Below are 15,431 nucleotides of genomic sequence, written 5' to 3'. Positions count from 1 at the left end.
TTGCTGTGCAGTTTTCCCCAATTGGTCTGGTAGGCCTTACTTTCTGTGCTCTCTTTCCTGTTTTGAAACAAAGGGTGGAGCTTTTGAAAGTCCCAAAAAGGAAAAACGATCACACAGGAGGTGGCGGTCCAGAGCTATTGGCAAAGATGCTAAAGGAATGCTGCAGGTAACCATTGCTTCCCCTGCTCTCTGTGCCGCATGCTGGGGGCTGCTGGGACTCCCGATAGGATTTTCTACAGTCGTTCTTGCAAATACCCTGTGCAGAGAGAAATTCACTGCATTTTCGATTTTCTGGATACTACAGTAAGCATGTAATGGAATTGGGTAAGGGGAAAATGGCATGAGGATGGAGGGAGTGCAGCCGTTTCTCGGACTTTGGTGTCGCCTTCTTCAATGCTGAGCCCGCCTGCCCTCTTCCTTGCTTGTGTGTGTGCTCTGACCCACCTCTTCTGCTGCCAGTCAGTGGATTCATCATTCCTCTGAGCCCACTGGAGTCTCTGGAAATGGGACATTGTGCAGACTCTCTTTTGCCTCTTGTGTTCAACCCCGCAAGCCCCTGTCCGAGTTTCACTGAGCTACACTAGCCACTGACTTCCCCGGTGCACAGCTAAGCCAGAGGCTAAGATTTGCAGCTCGGCCATTGCATATTAAACTAGGACATTGTTAGGGTCAAATAAATCAGAGACTTAATGGATAAGTCATCTGCTATACTCTTGCATACTCTTTGGTTCAAAGCACTTTATGGGTTGAATGGAAGTACTTTCCAAGTAAAGAGTGATTTGTGTACAAACATGTGAGAAGTTAGCTTTGTAGAAGCACCAGAGGCAAATTAAGGAAACATGTTAAAACTCATCCACTGTTAACAACCTAGATACTGGATGATTATTGCCAGGAGGAAGGGATTGAGTAGAAATGAGAAAGAGCCTGGCAGCTTTAGCTGTCATTTTCAACCTAGAGCTTTAATGCTTCTATCATTTGCAAAAGAATATGTGATTTCTCACCCATTTTTATTTTGCAGGAAGCCAGAGCAAATTGCTGGAGAAAGTGCTTTCCTGGGTTTTCATTTATTTTCTTTTAAGTTATCACTCAGTAGAAAGATTTACCTATAAAATGTTCTTCTACAACTTTCTAATCTTAGTAACAAGTAAATATTCGAAGCAATTTGCAGCTGAAAAGAAATGTTTCCCTTTGGTGTCACTTCAGGTCCCTAAACCTTTCTCTGGTCCAATAAGACTGCATTCCTCCAATCCTAATTTGTCAACGTTAGATTTTGGAGAAGAGAAAAATTACTCTGATGGCTCTGAAACCTCATCAGAGTTTTCTAAAATGCAAGAAGACCTGTGTCATATTGCCCATAAAGGTAAATGAGTTTTCTTTCTTCCTGATGTGTTTGATGAAAATGTCAGATGCATGTCTGGGTATGGGATACCCTTGGAGAGGGGATCTTAGTTGGTTCATTTTCTGCTCTATTAGGATTTGGGGCAATCTAATTTTTATTTTATTTCCCTGATAGTAGGGAGGGTATGACAAGAAGTTTCTTTTTTAAGCCCTTAGGGGAGATGGTGAGAGCATTAGGTATTCTTTAACTCACATGCTGCTGGTGGCGGTATAGATTGGTGCTTTTCTGTAGAGCAATGACATTATGTTTTGAGTTTAAAAAAAAAAGAAAATCTGCCTATCCAGCAATTCCACTTTGAAGAATTCATTCATAGAAATTAATTTAAAATTTATCCAAATAAAGGTATCTCTTGCAGCATTGTTTATCATATCAAAAACTAGACATAGATGTTCAACATCATTAGCCATTAGGGAACTGCAAGTTAAGGTATTACTGTATGTACCCCTATTATAGCTCCACAAAGATACAAGTCCTGGTGAGGACATGGAGAAACTAGGTCCCTCATATGTTGCTGGTGGCAATGCAAGACGGTACAGCCACTCTGGACAGTGGTTTGGCAGCTTTACATAAAACTAAACATCACTTACCACAGAACTCAACATTCACATTCCTGGTCATTTATCCCAGAGAAATGTGAACTTAAGTCTACACAGAAACCTATACATACATGTTCAGAGCAGCTTTATTTGTATTAGCCAAAGATTGGAACAACCCAAATGTCTTTCAACAGGTGCATAATTAAACAAACTATGGGACATCCATACAATGGGGTACAGCTCAACAATAAAATAAGGAACAAATACTCATATGCATAGCTGCTTGGGTGGATCTCAAGGACTTTATGATGAGTGAAAATAGCCAGTTTCAAAAGGTTGGGTAGTGTATGATTCCACTTATTAATACTTTTGAAGTGATAAAGTGATAGAAATAGAGAAGAGATTAGTGGTTGCCAGGGCTTAGGGGAAGGGGAAAAATACGGGTGTGATTATGAAGCGGTAGCAAGAGGGATCTTGATGGTAATGGAAAGGTCTGTATCCTGATTACGGTGGTGGTTCCATGAATCTACACGTGTGATAAAATTGCAAATAAAATATATTTACACACATACACACAAATGAGAGCGCATAAAACTGGTGACATCTGCAGGAGAGCTGTAGCTTAGGCCAATGTCAGTTTCCTGGTTTTGATACTGTACCGTAGTTCTATAAAATGTTACCGCTGTGGGAAACTGGCTATAGGGTACCCGGGTCTTCTCTCTACTGTTTCTGCAACTTCCTTATGAATCTATAATGATTTCGAAATAGAAAGTTTTTTTTTTTTTTAATGAACATAACCTAAATGCCCAACAATAGGGAAATTGGATTTTTAATGCAATATAATTATGTGATAGAATAATCAACAGCACAACAATAAAAATACGGAGCACATAGCTATGAGGTCAGGTATTCACTAAGCGCTTCATCTGCACTGTTCCATTTCATTCTAGCAGCAACGTGTGGAGCAGATATTATTGTAATCTTCATTGCACAGATAAGAAAACTGAGGCTTAAAGAAGCTGAAGAGCTTCCTGAGTAAGTGGTAGAAAGTGGCCCACCTGAGACTTGAATCCCAGCCCGCCTGGCCCAGTCTGGTGTCTCACTGCCCTTCGGAAGGGGTGGCCAGGGCTACTTTTCTAGACACAGAAAGATGTTCACAACATACCATTGAGTGAAAATACGGGTCTCAAAACAATGTATAGGTATGATCCTGTCTGTTCAGAAAAAAATAAACTATATAAATCTGGCAGATATAGGTGTACTAAAAAGTCTGGAAGGATCTACACTGGCATTTTAGTGGTGGAGGCTGGAGTTGTAAGTGCTTGTTATCTTCTTACTGCTTGTCTTTTTAAAAAATGTGGTGTATTTGTCATTTTTTTAAAGGGGCAAATGGGTTTAAAAGTTTTAAATGGGAGGGCAGTGGGGTGCCTGGGTGGCTTAGTCGGTAAAGTGGCAGACTCCTGGTTTCGGCTCAGGTCATGATTTCGGGATCATGAGATCAAGCCCTGCGTCGGGCTCCAAGTTGGGCGTGGAGCCTGCTTAAAACTTTCCCTCTCCCTCTGCCGCTCCCGTCCTTAAAAATTGTTTTTTTAAAATGGGAGGGCAGTGCTTGAAGTGAGAGGAAGGCAGATACTGGCTCTCCTGCTTTATTCTCCTGGCCCCGTGTTTTTCTCCCATGACGTTATTGATTCTTTCAGCTCCCGTTTCCCTTACACCCCACAAACTTACAACATGTTGGTTATAAGGAAACCGTTTCATGTTTTTTACAACTCCCCACCTCGATCAAACTCATGTTCTAGTTGCTGTCAGAACTTTGTCAGTGTTTGCAATGTTGTTGTAGGATGAGTCTGTAAGAGGGGAAGGATTACCTGCCCCGCCCAAAGCTCTTCACGCAGGCCTTTGTGGTGTTCTCTAGTATTCAAGGATCAGTTGAAATCAGGGCATTGCATTTTAGGCTTTGTGGGAGGAAATCCCTAAAAAAGAGCATCACTTTTTAATAACACAAGCTGTCGGGGCACCTGGGCCCAGTCAGTTAAGCATCTGACTCTTGGTTTCGGCTCGGAGTCTGCTGGAGATTCTCTCTCCCTCTGCCCCTCCCGCTCGTGCTCTCTCTTGCTCAAATAAATAAATAGGTCTTTAAAAAAAACAAACAAAAACCCACGAACTGTCTTTTTACGAATGAGAAGATAACACATCCCTGCAGCAGGGCTGTCCTGAATTTTATCACTGAAGAAGCTGCTCCCTCAGTAGAGGGAGAGAGGTTGCCTTGCGGAGTCAGGCCACGGATACCATCCTCCTGGACCGTCTGAAATGGGCTGCGGCCAGCTGTTTTGCCTTTCAGGCTTTGTTACACCCAGCTGGCTGCAGAGACTGCCACATGTCTAGACGAGGTCTCGATTTGTGCTCCGAGAAAGGTCCAGGTGCACTTATTCAACAACAACAGCTTTTGCCCTGTGGGCTTAGAGCCCCGAATTCCACAGGGAGCCTAACCGGCTGTGTTTCACTGCTGTGGATTTCAAGTACACTCTCGCAGACTGAAGGATCTCTGGGAGTCCCTTTCCCACAGGCTGTGACTCAGAGGCCTCGTGGAATGGAGACACGTCCCAGGTTTGTCCTCAGTCCTGCGAGCTGGCGCGCTTTCTCACTTCCATACCGACAAACTCAAAGCATCTTGACCTTTCCTTTCTTCCCGTGCGGGTCTGACCTGGTCACGGACAGTTTGTATGGTACTTTCTTGACTGTATGACTAATCTATCGACTGTGATTCCACGGCAGGTAAACTAAATGTAGGAATTCCACTGATGTTGTAGCATAGTCTGTGTTACCTGCTTTTTCTTTAATCTGTTAAATGCATCTCAATGCTCTCTGTTTTGTAGAAGATTAGATCAAAGGGTGGACAACCAATATATACCCATCATAGGTGAAAAAGTCCTTCTTACATATTATAAATGGAATTTGATTTTTATGACATATCATTGAAATAATTTTTATTGGTTCATGTGTCTGGCTTTGAGCATATGTTGACACACATATAAGTAAGCAGAGAACAAAATGCACTAAAACTTAAAAGCCATTAAGGAATTTACATTGCATATATTAACTTTTACATTTCTCCAAATATATTTCATGGAACACTTTCCCCATAAGATGCTCATAAAAACAAAAGAATTCCATGGTTAAAAATGTTTGGAAAACACTGCTGACTATGGTCCCCTTTGAACTTACACAAGAATAGTAAATATTAAAGGCCCTGAGAAGTCCTGCAGCAGAGGAGTCTGTTAGCTTTGTTTAAGTCAGTGATTTTCAATGTATTTGGAAAATTTTCCCTCACTTCCCCAGTAGCTGTTGACATCGAGGAACGAAAGTTCTTGAGAAACAGAATGCAGGAAACACAGTATATAATAAGCCTTTATGGAGCTAACCCTCTATACCATCTGAGTCAGAAGATAGGCATTCATTCTAAGCCACTCTGTTATGACTAGCTGTGGAATTTTGATCTCACCAGTTAACTTCTCTGGGCCTCAGTTGCCTCATCTGTTCAATGTCCTCAAGTAGTTCTCCTGACTTCTGGATCTCAAATTCTGTAACTATTTTCTATGATTGGTTATTTTGTTCTGAATAGAATTCGTGCTGTTGCTTACTTTTACAAGAAGGTTTTATGAGACAGTGTTCTAGTCTTAGCTGACATAGAAATGACTGAATATGGTGAGCAGTTGTAGTTTATGAAAGCAAGGATTAGGGTATAGGACCAGGGTCCTCTGGAAGTGGGGCATTTATGTTCTACTTTGGAAAGAAAACAAAGTTAGGTTTAATGATACTTTCCTAAAGGTATTTTCAGAGAGGGAAAGCCTCATTGACAAATGAAAAGATTAAAAGTAGAACAAAATTAAACTGTATTCCATTATTTAGTATTCTTTTGTTTTTGATTCTTTTCCAGTGTTGAGTCTTAGTTGTTGAAGGATCATTTTCTGAACTGTTTTGAGTTTCTGGAAGCATTGGATAAAAAGCCAAGCATGTCACGGTGCCATCATTTTCATAGATTAAAAGCTAGAAGATATACAGAATTTAAAGAAAAGCCAGATCATTTATCAAGCATAATTTAGAATTCAGCATAAGAATAGGCTGAGCACTTGCATTTATGTAAATTATCTGGAAATAAGTAGGACCATTTAATCAAATTACCTAATGTATCTAAGTGAAAGAACCATTTGGATAGAGTATCAGAAAGTATTTTAAAACCATGGATATCTTGTGAGGTTTGAAAATTAGAGGAAGCAGATTACAGAAGATCACGCCACCCGAGATATTTTAGGTATGTTATCATTTCAAAGAAAATTCACCAAAATATGCTTTTCATTAAAAAGAGAGAAAGAAAGGGATGCCTGGATGGCTCAGTCGATTAAGCATCTGTCTTCAGCTCAAGTCATGATCCCAGGGTCCTGGGATTGAGCCCCGCTTTGGGCTTCTTGCTCAGCGGGCAACCTGCTTCTCCCTCTGCCTGCCGCCCCCTGCTTGTGCTCTCTCTCTCTCTCTCTCTCTCTCTGACAAATAAATAAAATCTTAAAAAAAAAAAAGAGGGAAAGAAAAATAACGAGTCCTACAGTGGGTTGGGGCACTATACGATAGTATGTTTTCTCACTGTTTCCTTAAAGCACTCACTAGATACAGGCATTATCCACACATACAGTTGTGGAAACCGAGGATTTGTCCAAAATCTAAATGAAAGCCAAGTGGTAGAAATAGGATTTTGGTTCTCATTTGCCTTATTACAAAATGTCTTTTCCTTCTACCAGACTGCCTCTGTAGAAGTGATGTCTATGGTATTCATAACTGTCTTCCGCCAGACCTTACTCTTTTGTGATGCCGAGAAACTGCTAGAGAAGGAGCACATTAAACAGTAGAGCTGGGGTAGATTAAGCACCAAACGTGCTAACTGTTCTCTCACCATCCAACTCAATAGAAGAATACCGCAGAAGCCTGTGGAAACGGGAAAGGGAGTTAGTGGTCCAAGAGTCAGTTGTATGAGGCGTATGGCGTTCCATTCTGCCAGAACTCAGCCTGCATCCCGCTGTGTTAGTACAGTGGGAGGGTCTGAGAAATGGCTAAGGACAGTCTGGGAAAGATGAGTAAACGGAGATGCCATGATTGCCTTTCCATATTTGAACACCGCACGAACGGAGAGTGAGTTCTGTTTGCCAGTGAGGAGACACTGAGGGAAATTTCCACTTGGGAACGGGAGGTCTTCCTTCCCTGCAGCAGAGTCTAGGGGCAGAGTGGACTGCTTTAGGAGACAGCAAATGCTCTGAGAAACATGGTCCAAAAACCACAGGCAAGGAAGTTTAGTGGTAGAGAGGAGTTGGTCATTCTGCATGGTGGGTGGTGAGGTGATCTTTGGAGTTCTTTGTAGCTCTGAGCATTGAAGACTTTCTATGTGGTTTTATTTGTTTTCAGATATCCATAGATGTGATACATTCCCTTGGATCTTTCTATTTTTTTTAAGTTTTTTTTCTTTTTCCCTAGCATCAGGTTAGAAATTAGTAAGAAAACATTCTGTCACGGAGAATATTCCTCACCTCTGGGATCCTGTGTCTTTAACAGTTAATATAAATATAGTCTCCCACGAGCAGCCCCTAACAATCGTTGTGTGTGTGCTGGATCACTAGGCCACTGTGAATGACTATTTTAATGTCCTCTGAGTGGGCCTCACCAGTCATTTAAGAAATCTAGTGTATGGCAATCCTTTGTCAGGTGGTTTAGGAAGCGCTTTACACATGAAAATTAAATATAGTGACTATATGAGTTTCTTTCTGCTTATTTTATGCCCACCACAGTTTATGTCAGTTCTCTATTTTGAACCAAGGAATGTATATTCTGCCAATTTTAAATGGACTCTTCCCATCAGGTTGAAGGCCTTGCTTTACTGCAGGCTGTCTGAAGGCCAGAGGAATTGATCTGGTCAGATGGCAGCCAGCTGAGCACCACATTTACTTAATCTAAAGCAATAAACATAACAGTGAAAGAAAATTTTTTTTTCTTTTGTAACAATGTAAAGTGACAGATGTTCACTAGACTTATTGTGGTGATCATTTTGCAGTGGATTCAGATACCAAATCATTACGGTAGACACCAAAACTCATATAAGGTTAATGTCAATTATACCTCCATTTAAAAAGGAGAAAAAAATGAATTGTAATAGCAAATTAAGGAAACTTATACCAAAAGACAAAAAAAACAAAAAAACAAAACACACCCAAAAAACCCATGGCAGTGAAGAGGTATTCCCCCTGGGACCCACTGAGATGGGTATCCGACTGAGTGTGTGTTTTGGGGGGGAGGTGCCTATCTAATAGGACGTAAAATGTTAATTGTGGGGCTTGTTGCCCCCCAGCTGAGGCTGTTCTTCCACTTTTGAACAGATTCTGGTCAGTCCGTCACTCATAGACCCTGTACCCTGAATGCAGTTATTGACAAGTGCTGTTCTGGCAAGAGACCAAAGTACTCTCCTGAAACTGGTGCCCGTATTTCAAGTCCCCACCACTTTCACCCTCGTGTGTTGCTTTTATCACCATCACTTACTATTTATTATATGCTATCCATGGGGTTAAGTGCTATCCCTGCATTATCGTCTTTAATCCCCGTCACCATCTTACATAGTAAATGCTATCATGACTGCCAATTTACAAACGAGGAAAGGGGAGTTCAGGTACAGCATGTGTTTGTCAGGGTCATGCAGTGACTGAGTGATAGAGCTGAGAAGAATCCAGGGCTGGTTCGGAGTCCACACTATTGGTCACTCTGTTGTGCTGCCCTTTATTTTGCTCGATGGAATTGTTTAAATCAAAGAGCTAAGTGTGTTCCGTAGATATTGTTAGAAAAATTTTAGTACCTATTTGCCTTTAGTACCTATTGACCCCGTCTTCTGTTGACAGAAGGGAAGAAATGAATTGTACTTAATAAACTAAGGAAACTGTGCGTGTGTGTGTGTGTTGTTTAAACAAATTGCTTATTTGTATGATGACTTTACGAAGATGGTCTAAATCCATCACGGAACACCACGACCTCAGACAAGTTCAGCAACAACTTATGGCGAGGTGCAGTTGTCCTTGTGACTGTGGAAATGAGGGAAGTGAGTCAGTAATGCATATTCCATCTCTGCGATACTAAATCGGCCAATCTTGAATGACAGTGCCTCCAAAAATGCGACCTTGTGGAATTCAGTAATATGCCAGGCCATCCGAGAAGAAGTATGTCTCTGCCTCTTCCTTCTTCCTACCTTTCTAAAACAAAATGTAATAAAGGAGACTGGAAAGATAATGTTCAAACGTGATATCCATGATCAGGAAGTTAGATGGCATATCCGCATTCCTAGGAGATAACTCATACAAATGTGATCCAAATTTGATGATTTTTTTGCTGTATGTGTTAGCGGGCTTTAAAAACTTTAGTTCTGGCATCTGAATGCCTAGCAGTGCTAAGCTGTCATGTACCTCAGAGCTCACTAAAGTGAACAGAGTAGCCGAATGCCAAGTTTAGAGCTTGGGGATTCTGGATCAAGCAGCTGCAAGACTAAGAAGAGTGTAGGCAACACCCTAAAATAATTTCAAATTTACAGAGAAGTTGCAAGAATAATACGAAGAACTGCCATATATCCTTTACCCAAATTCATCATTTTTAATATCTTGCCACATATATCTTATGTCTTTCTCCACATACACTATATGTGTGCACACGCATATGTGTTTATTTTTCTGAACCGTGTGAGAGTAGGGATCATACATCGTGTCTTTTTTTTTATGCCTTTATACTGTAGTATCTATTTCCTAAGAATAGGGATAGTCTGTTACTTAACCACAGTGTAGTTATGAAATTCAAGAAATTTAACAGTGAAGCATGGCTTTCATCTCTCCTGTTTTCCATGTTCAGATGTTGTCAGTGGTTCCAATAATGTCCTTCAACAGCACTTTTCCCCTTCAGTCCAGGATCGAGCCCATGATCACGTTTTAATTGTCATATCTCTTCAGTTTCTTGCAGCTGGGAACAGTTCCTCAGCCTTTCTTTTTCTTTGATGAAATTGATGCTTTCAAAGGATACAGGTCAATTTTTAAATAGAAGATGTTCCTCACTTTGCAGTGATCTATCCCTGGCTGGTGTACAACACAAACGAAGGTGTATCTTTTTCAGGATATTACACCCGGAGGCACACAAAGTCCATCTGAGCCTCACTGGTGATTAATTTTGGTCACCTGGTTAAGGTGCTATCTAGTTTCTTGGTTTCGAGTTTCATGACTCCCCAGCAACCAATGAGCTTTGTTTTCAAGCAGTCTCAGTCTTTGGGGATACAAACAAAACTAAATGTTGATCATTGAGAAATTAGAAGTATCTTTTCAAGTGTCAAAATATCTTGATAAGTCATAAATTCCTAGAATTGTATAGTGGATAGGACGTTTAGAATTGAAAAATGTGTATGCTAGGGGGCGCCTGGGTGGCTCGGTTGTTAAGCATCTGCCTTCGGCTCAGGTCATGATCCCAGGGTCCTGGGATTGAGCCCCGCATCGGCCTCCCTGCTCCACGGGAAGCCTGCTGCTCCCTCTCCCACTCCCCCCGCTTGTGTTCCCTCTCTCGCTGTGTCTCTCTCTGTCAAATAAATAAATAAAATCTTAAAAAAAAGAAAAGAAAGAAAAAGGTGTATGCTGTTAGACTTTGTAATAGACTTTATTTTTCAGAGTAGTTTTAGGTTTATAGAAAAATGGAGCAGAAAGTACAGAGTTCCATATAACCCTCCCCCACCCCCACACACACAACCTCCTCCACTGTCAGCATCCCACCAGCGTGGTCCATTTGTTATAATCAGTGAACCTACAACAAAGCATCATTATCATCCAGAGTCCATAGTTTAAACAGTTAGGGTTCACTCTTGGTGTTGCACCTTCCAGATGTGTTTTTTTAGAAGTCAATTTAGAGTGTCCATTTGCTGTACTCTTCAGTTGACTATTCAGGGCTGTTACTTTTCTAAATTCCTTTATAAGAAATACGTGTCTCTGTATCTTGTGTTTAATTATGCCTCTTCCTTTACTCCTTTTTATAATGATTATATCTTTCTAGTTTACTTCACTTTAAGGTCAGCTTTTAATACCATATCAACAGAGAGAGAGAAGCTGAAGCAGCTGATGGAACGGGATGTCTCCTCTTCCCCCTCTGCCCAGGTCATCGGCCTGAAACACGCCCTGTCATCTGTAAGTTGCATGTCTGTGTTGCAGAAATGCCTGACCACCTGGCTGTGCTCATGAATTTTTTTAAATTTTCCGACTCCATGGTTGTGTTGAAAATTCATGACAAAACCCAACAAATTATCCAAATTCTATTTTAACCTTGTATCAGATCTGCTAATTCTGAACAGCAAAATTGAGCCTGCCTCCAGTCTTAGTAGCTCGTATTTCATGGAGTATTAGATACTTTAAGTTTGGTTTCCTTCCATTTATCTTGATTTTTCTGTTTGTGTAAGGCATTTATTGTGAGTTTGTGTGGGTCTTCCAGATATTTGTTTCTCATTACAAAATCCGAGGTTTGGAGGTTCCTGTACTGAAGACTTCTCGAGCTTAGATTGACTTTGCAAGTGACAGGTAGCAGAAGGCAACTTTAAATTCACTCTTATCTTCTCTGCTGCCCAGCAGTGCTCCTGCTTACCACTCTTTCAAAGTTATTTGGAAGTGATTTGATTTGGTAATATAAAATATTTAGCTGCCTTTTCCTGCATGGGCACAGAGAGGTGAGTCATAAGGAATGTCAGATAATCATTGTGTTTTCATCACAACAGAAACATCAGGGTCCAGCCTCAAGTCAGCCCTTCTGTTATTCGCTCTCTCTCTACGTTTTCCCCGTGATTCCAGTTGGGCTCCATTCAGGCGCAGTGTCCTAGGACTCTACCTTGAACGGCTGGTGTTGTCTGGTTGCTCACTCTGTATCTATCGAAAAGCTGACGGGTTTTAAAAATAACATACTTATGATGTCATTTGCATTTATTTTACTTATTTGTATATTGCTTTTATTTTTATTTTATTATGTTATTTCATTATGCCCCTAGTCTTTGCTTGTCCTTTCGAATCCCTATTGCAAAGAGAGAGTGTGCGCACATGGGAAATTACCAGCTGAAGCAATACCGAACTTTTTGTTTAGGGTTAGGTTGGGGAGATGAATTTTAAGATCTTGTTTTCAGGAGCTCATTCAGGCTTTGAGAGAACTAGAAAATATCCATTCATCTTTTCGATTCCTCATGTTACTGAGAAAAGTAAAGTAATGATTTCGGTGTGACCGTAATGGGAAACACATTACCAGTAGTACATATTTGTTGTTGAAGAATACTTAGGAATATTTACTCAGTTGGCGTTCCAAGTATGTTATCTTTGAAAGAAATAAAAAATAATGTGGCCTTACTCCACGTAGAGGGTCTTAATGTCATTCACCCTGAGGAGCTCTGGGTTTTCTAAGGTCAGAGAGAGAAACACCCCTTTTGGATTGCAGTGGACAGCCAGCTGCACACTGGGAGCTATTTGGGTTTGAGAGAAGAGAGGTGTGGTTTTGTTTTGTTGTGTTTTGTTTTTAAGTGTATTTTTTAGTGCCACAGAGCATTTCTTTGTTCCCAGTAGGTTGACTCTTCAGAAGGTACCTCTGATGGGCTTCCCCGGCCCCTCTCCAAGTGGTCAGGAGTCTCCCGCCCTCCTCCCTTGGGAGGTCTGGCCTCATCTTCTTAGTCGGCTTGTCTGGTAGAGGACATGGTATCCTAGGCCAGAGCTGTTAGCCTTCTAAGGAATTTACTCTCTCCCATGTTCAGGATTTTGGAAACTTAAGATATAACAAAATGATCCTTTCTTTCCTCTTTTTGGCTTGGATTCTGGATTAGATTCGAGGCTTGTTTTTTAAAAATAACATTTTTAGTGTCCTCCCAGGGCTATCAGAATGCATATGTTTGTGCTGTATATGCAGTCTTGGCATTCTTGTTTCTTCTGCCTGTGGCTTACAGAGGAAAGAGAAGCTGCTAAAATAACACATTTTTCAGGCCATACTAAGAGTCTAGCCACTGGTATAGATTCTAGCCACTGACGCTAAGGTGCCAGCAAAATGTTGGTCAGAAAAAAGTGAGTACCCCATAGAGATTGTTACATGTGCTTGTGTGTATTAAGAACATTTACTCAGTGTTTCCTAAATGATCCTCAAGAATTTCCAAATAACCCATTCCATTCCTGGTGATTAAAAAATAAAACCAACATCCTGTTTGAGATCCAGGCAGTAGATCAGACAGTGCCACATCCTTCTATGATCTCAGCAGGTAGACCCTGTGGGCACTAATGGATGGGAAAGGCTCTGAGCTTCTTGGAAGAGAGCCTGAAAGACAGACAGGACAGATCTGTGTGCAAGCACCTGGAGAGCTGACTGTGGGACAATCAGGCACACTTGTCCTTTTCCAAAGACAGATCATTTGGAAACATCTTCCTCTACCTTCAAGCTAGTTCCTTCCCATTTGGGAGGTGGGGATAGGGCATCTGACCTGCCCAGGGATGGGTTTACATGTGTCCAGTTCCGTCTCAGCATTCCCAGGGCCCTAGTCCTTAGCCTTTATCCAGGTAAGTGAAAGTATGTCGTTGTTGTTTTCAATTAAATGTCTTAGTCATGAAGGATGAATAAAACAATCATCACCTATATTGGGAAATAATAAAATTAATCCTCCACAAAATCCTAATTCCAGGCACACTTCCTAAGATCCAGTTCAACTGGTATGAAAATTAAATAACATTAAAAGATGTCCGATCATAAGGGGTGGGAGAAACATCCTCTTTAAAGATGAGAGAAGCATGGATGGGATCATAGGGAGGGAGCTGGGGAGAGAGGGCCATGAAACCATTAGCCTAGTAAGAGCTGAAGGTATTGGTGATTTCCTTCTCCACTGAAAGGAAAGCCTCGCCAGCCCATTCTTCCATCCCCAGAAGTGAGACCAGAGAAGGGACATCACTTCCAAACTTCGGTGTCTTTGATCTCCATGGCATCTCAGAACCGCGTCCTGTCGGATAACATTCAAGAAAAAAGTCCAGGAAGTGCCCTCCTCAGGGCTCCATCGCCCTGGGCCCACTGCTGTGCTTTTCTGATACATCCATTTATTAACAGAGCCCCACTATTTTTAACATGTTCCAGGCCCTAGCACAAAACACAGACCTTAAAGAACGTTTACGCAGAATCCATGCTGAGTCTCTGCTCCTCGATTCCCCCGCTGCTGCCAAGTCGGGTGACAGTCTGGCAGAGGTGGGTAAGGCTTCTCGTCTGGGAATGTTTCCACGACCGCCACCCCCTCACCTGACACCCTCTGTCCAGTCCCTCTGCCCCTGTTTCCCCCTCGGGAGTGGGGAGTGGTGCTCACAAGTCTGCCCGCCCTGCCCCCCCCCCCCCCCCCAGCTGCTTCAGGGTCTGAGCTGCCTGCCAGCCCCGCAAAGCTTTCCTGAGTATGTGCTAACTGCATTGGTAAACTGCTCCCCCTCTGCAGAAGTCTTCTTCCCTTTGTATTTCTTTACCCCCTTTCCTCCTGAGTATCACCTTTTCACTAGTTATTACTAGAGTGGGAATGCAGAGAGACAAACATTTTCTCCTGTTACTTCTGAAGAGGCCTCATTTTCTCTGCCTGTGGTATCCCAAGTTGCCCCCTCTGTGACATCCCCTTCCCCCTTTCTTTGTGACTGGTACCTTCTTCTCCTGTGATTTTTTTTTTCTTTTAAAAAGCACAGCTGTACCCTGTGAAGGAAAAAATACCGTAATACAATTGAAGTGTCTTGGTCAACTAATAATATGTTAAAATGTCTTTTCTCAAAACTCAGGATGTTTATACAAAATGTTCCTTGTGTGTGTTTAAGAGAAACTGCAGAAAAGATACAAGTGGATTACTCAGAAAATAAGTAGAAAAGAATAATAAAGAATAATAAGGCTTCAAACCTGTTTTTAGCTATCATATGCCTCAGGTATTTATTTAAATGCTCTCATATCTATGAGATATGAGATAATTCATATGCCTCAGCAGTTTTTAAATGCTCTCAGTCTAATAAGTTCGTTAATGAAAATATTATAGCATTTAAAATAAAAAGAGGAAGGTACTATACAAGGCGTGTGTGTGTGTGTGTGTGTGTGTGTGTGTGAATTTTTAAAAGGAGTTCCTAATGTTGAAGCTGAATCCCTCTTCCTCCTTTTCCTGTCCCCAAAGAAAACAAACCCCCCACAATACTTCACTCCGTGGGAAGCTGCGTGTTCAGGCAAAGGGGAGGCTAGCAGCTGAAATCGGTCAGCACCCGGGGGGAGGCCTGGGCATCTGCAGCCACGGGGACCACGGGCTCGGCCACCCGCCAAGGGACCCTGTTCTCTGAGGAGGGACCTGCACTGTCTCTGCAGAGGCTCCCAGGCTGCTGTTACTTCTGAGACATGTCAGAAGTTGAGCGTGACATTTCTCCACACACTCACTCCCC

General features: G+C 41.8%; 1 protein-coding gene across 9 annotated transcripts in view; it reads left to right on the top strand.

Moving 5' to 3' along the window:
• OSBPL3 (oxysterol binding protein like 3) overlaps positions 1–15,431 on the top strand; it is a 174,078-nt gene that overhangs the window by 114,335 nt on the left and 44,312 nt on the right. For 4 of the 9 annotated variants that reach the window (XM_027573545.2, XM_027573549.2, XM_027573543.2 and 1 more), the window contains exons 9-12: positions 74–166; positions 1,204–1,360; positions 11,038–11,168; positions 14,119–14,226. In XM_027573545.2, coding sequence (XP_027429346.1) covers positions 74–166; positions 1,204–1,360; positions 11,038–11,168; positions 14,119–14,226 — 489 coding nt within the window. The remainder of the gene's footprint in view (positions 1–73; positions 167–1,203; positions 1,361–11,037; positions 11,169–14,118; positions 14,227–15,431) is intronic. The other 5 variants (XM_027573546.2, XM_027573547.2, XM_027573550.2 and 2 more) reach the window with 5 other exon arrangements.

Source organism: Zalophus californianus, chromosome 12 (genome assembly GCF_009762305.2).
Source record: "Zalophus californianus isolate mZalCal1 chromosome 12, mZalCal1.pri.v2, whole genome shotgun sequence".
Classification (NCBI taxonomy): domain Eukaryota; kingdom Metazoa; phylum Chordata; class Mammalia; order Carnivora; family Otariidae; genus Zalophus; species Zalophus californianus.
Note: the sequence above shows the minus strand (reverse complement) of the source record. Positions and strands in the feature narration are given on the sequence as shown.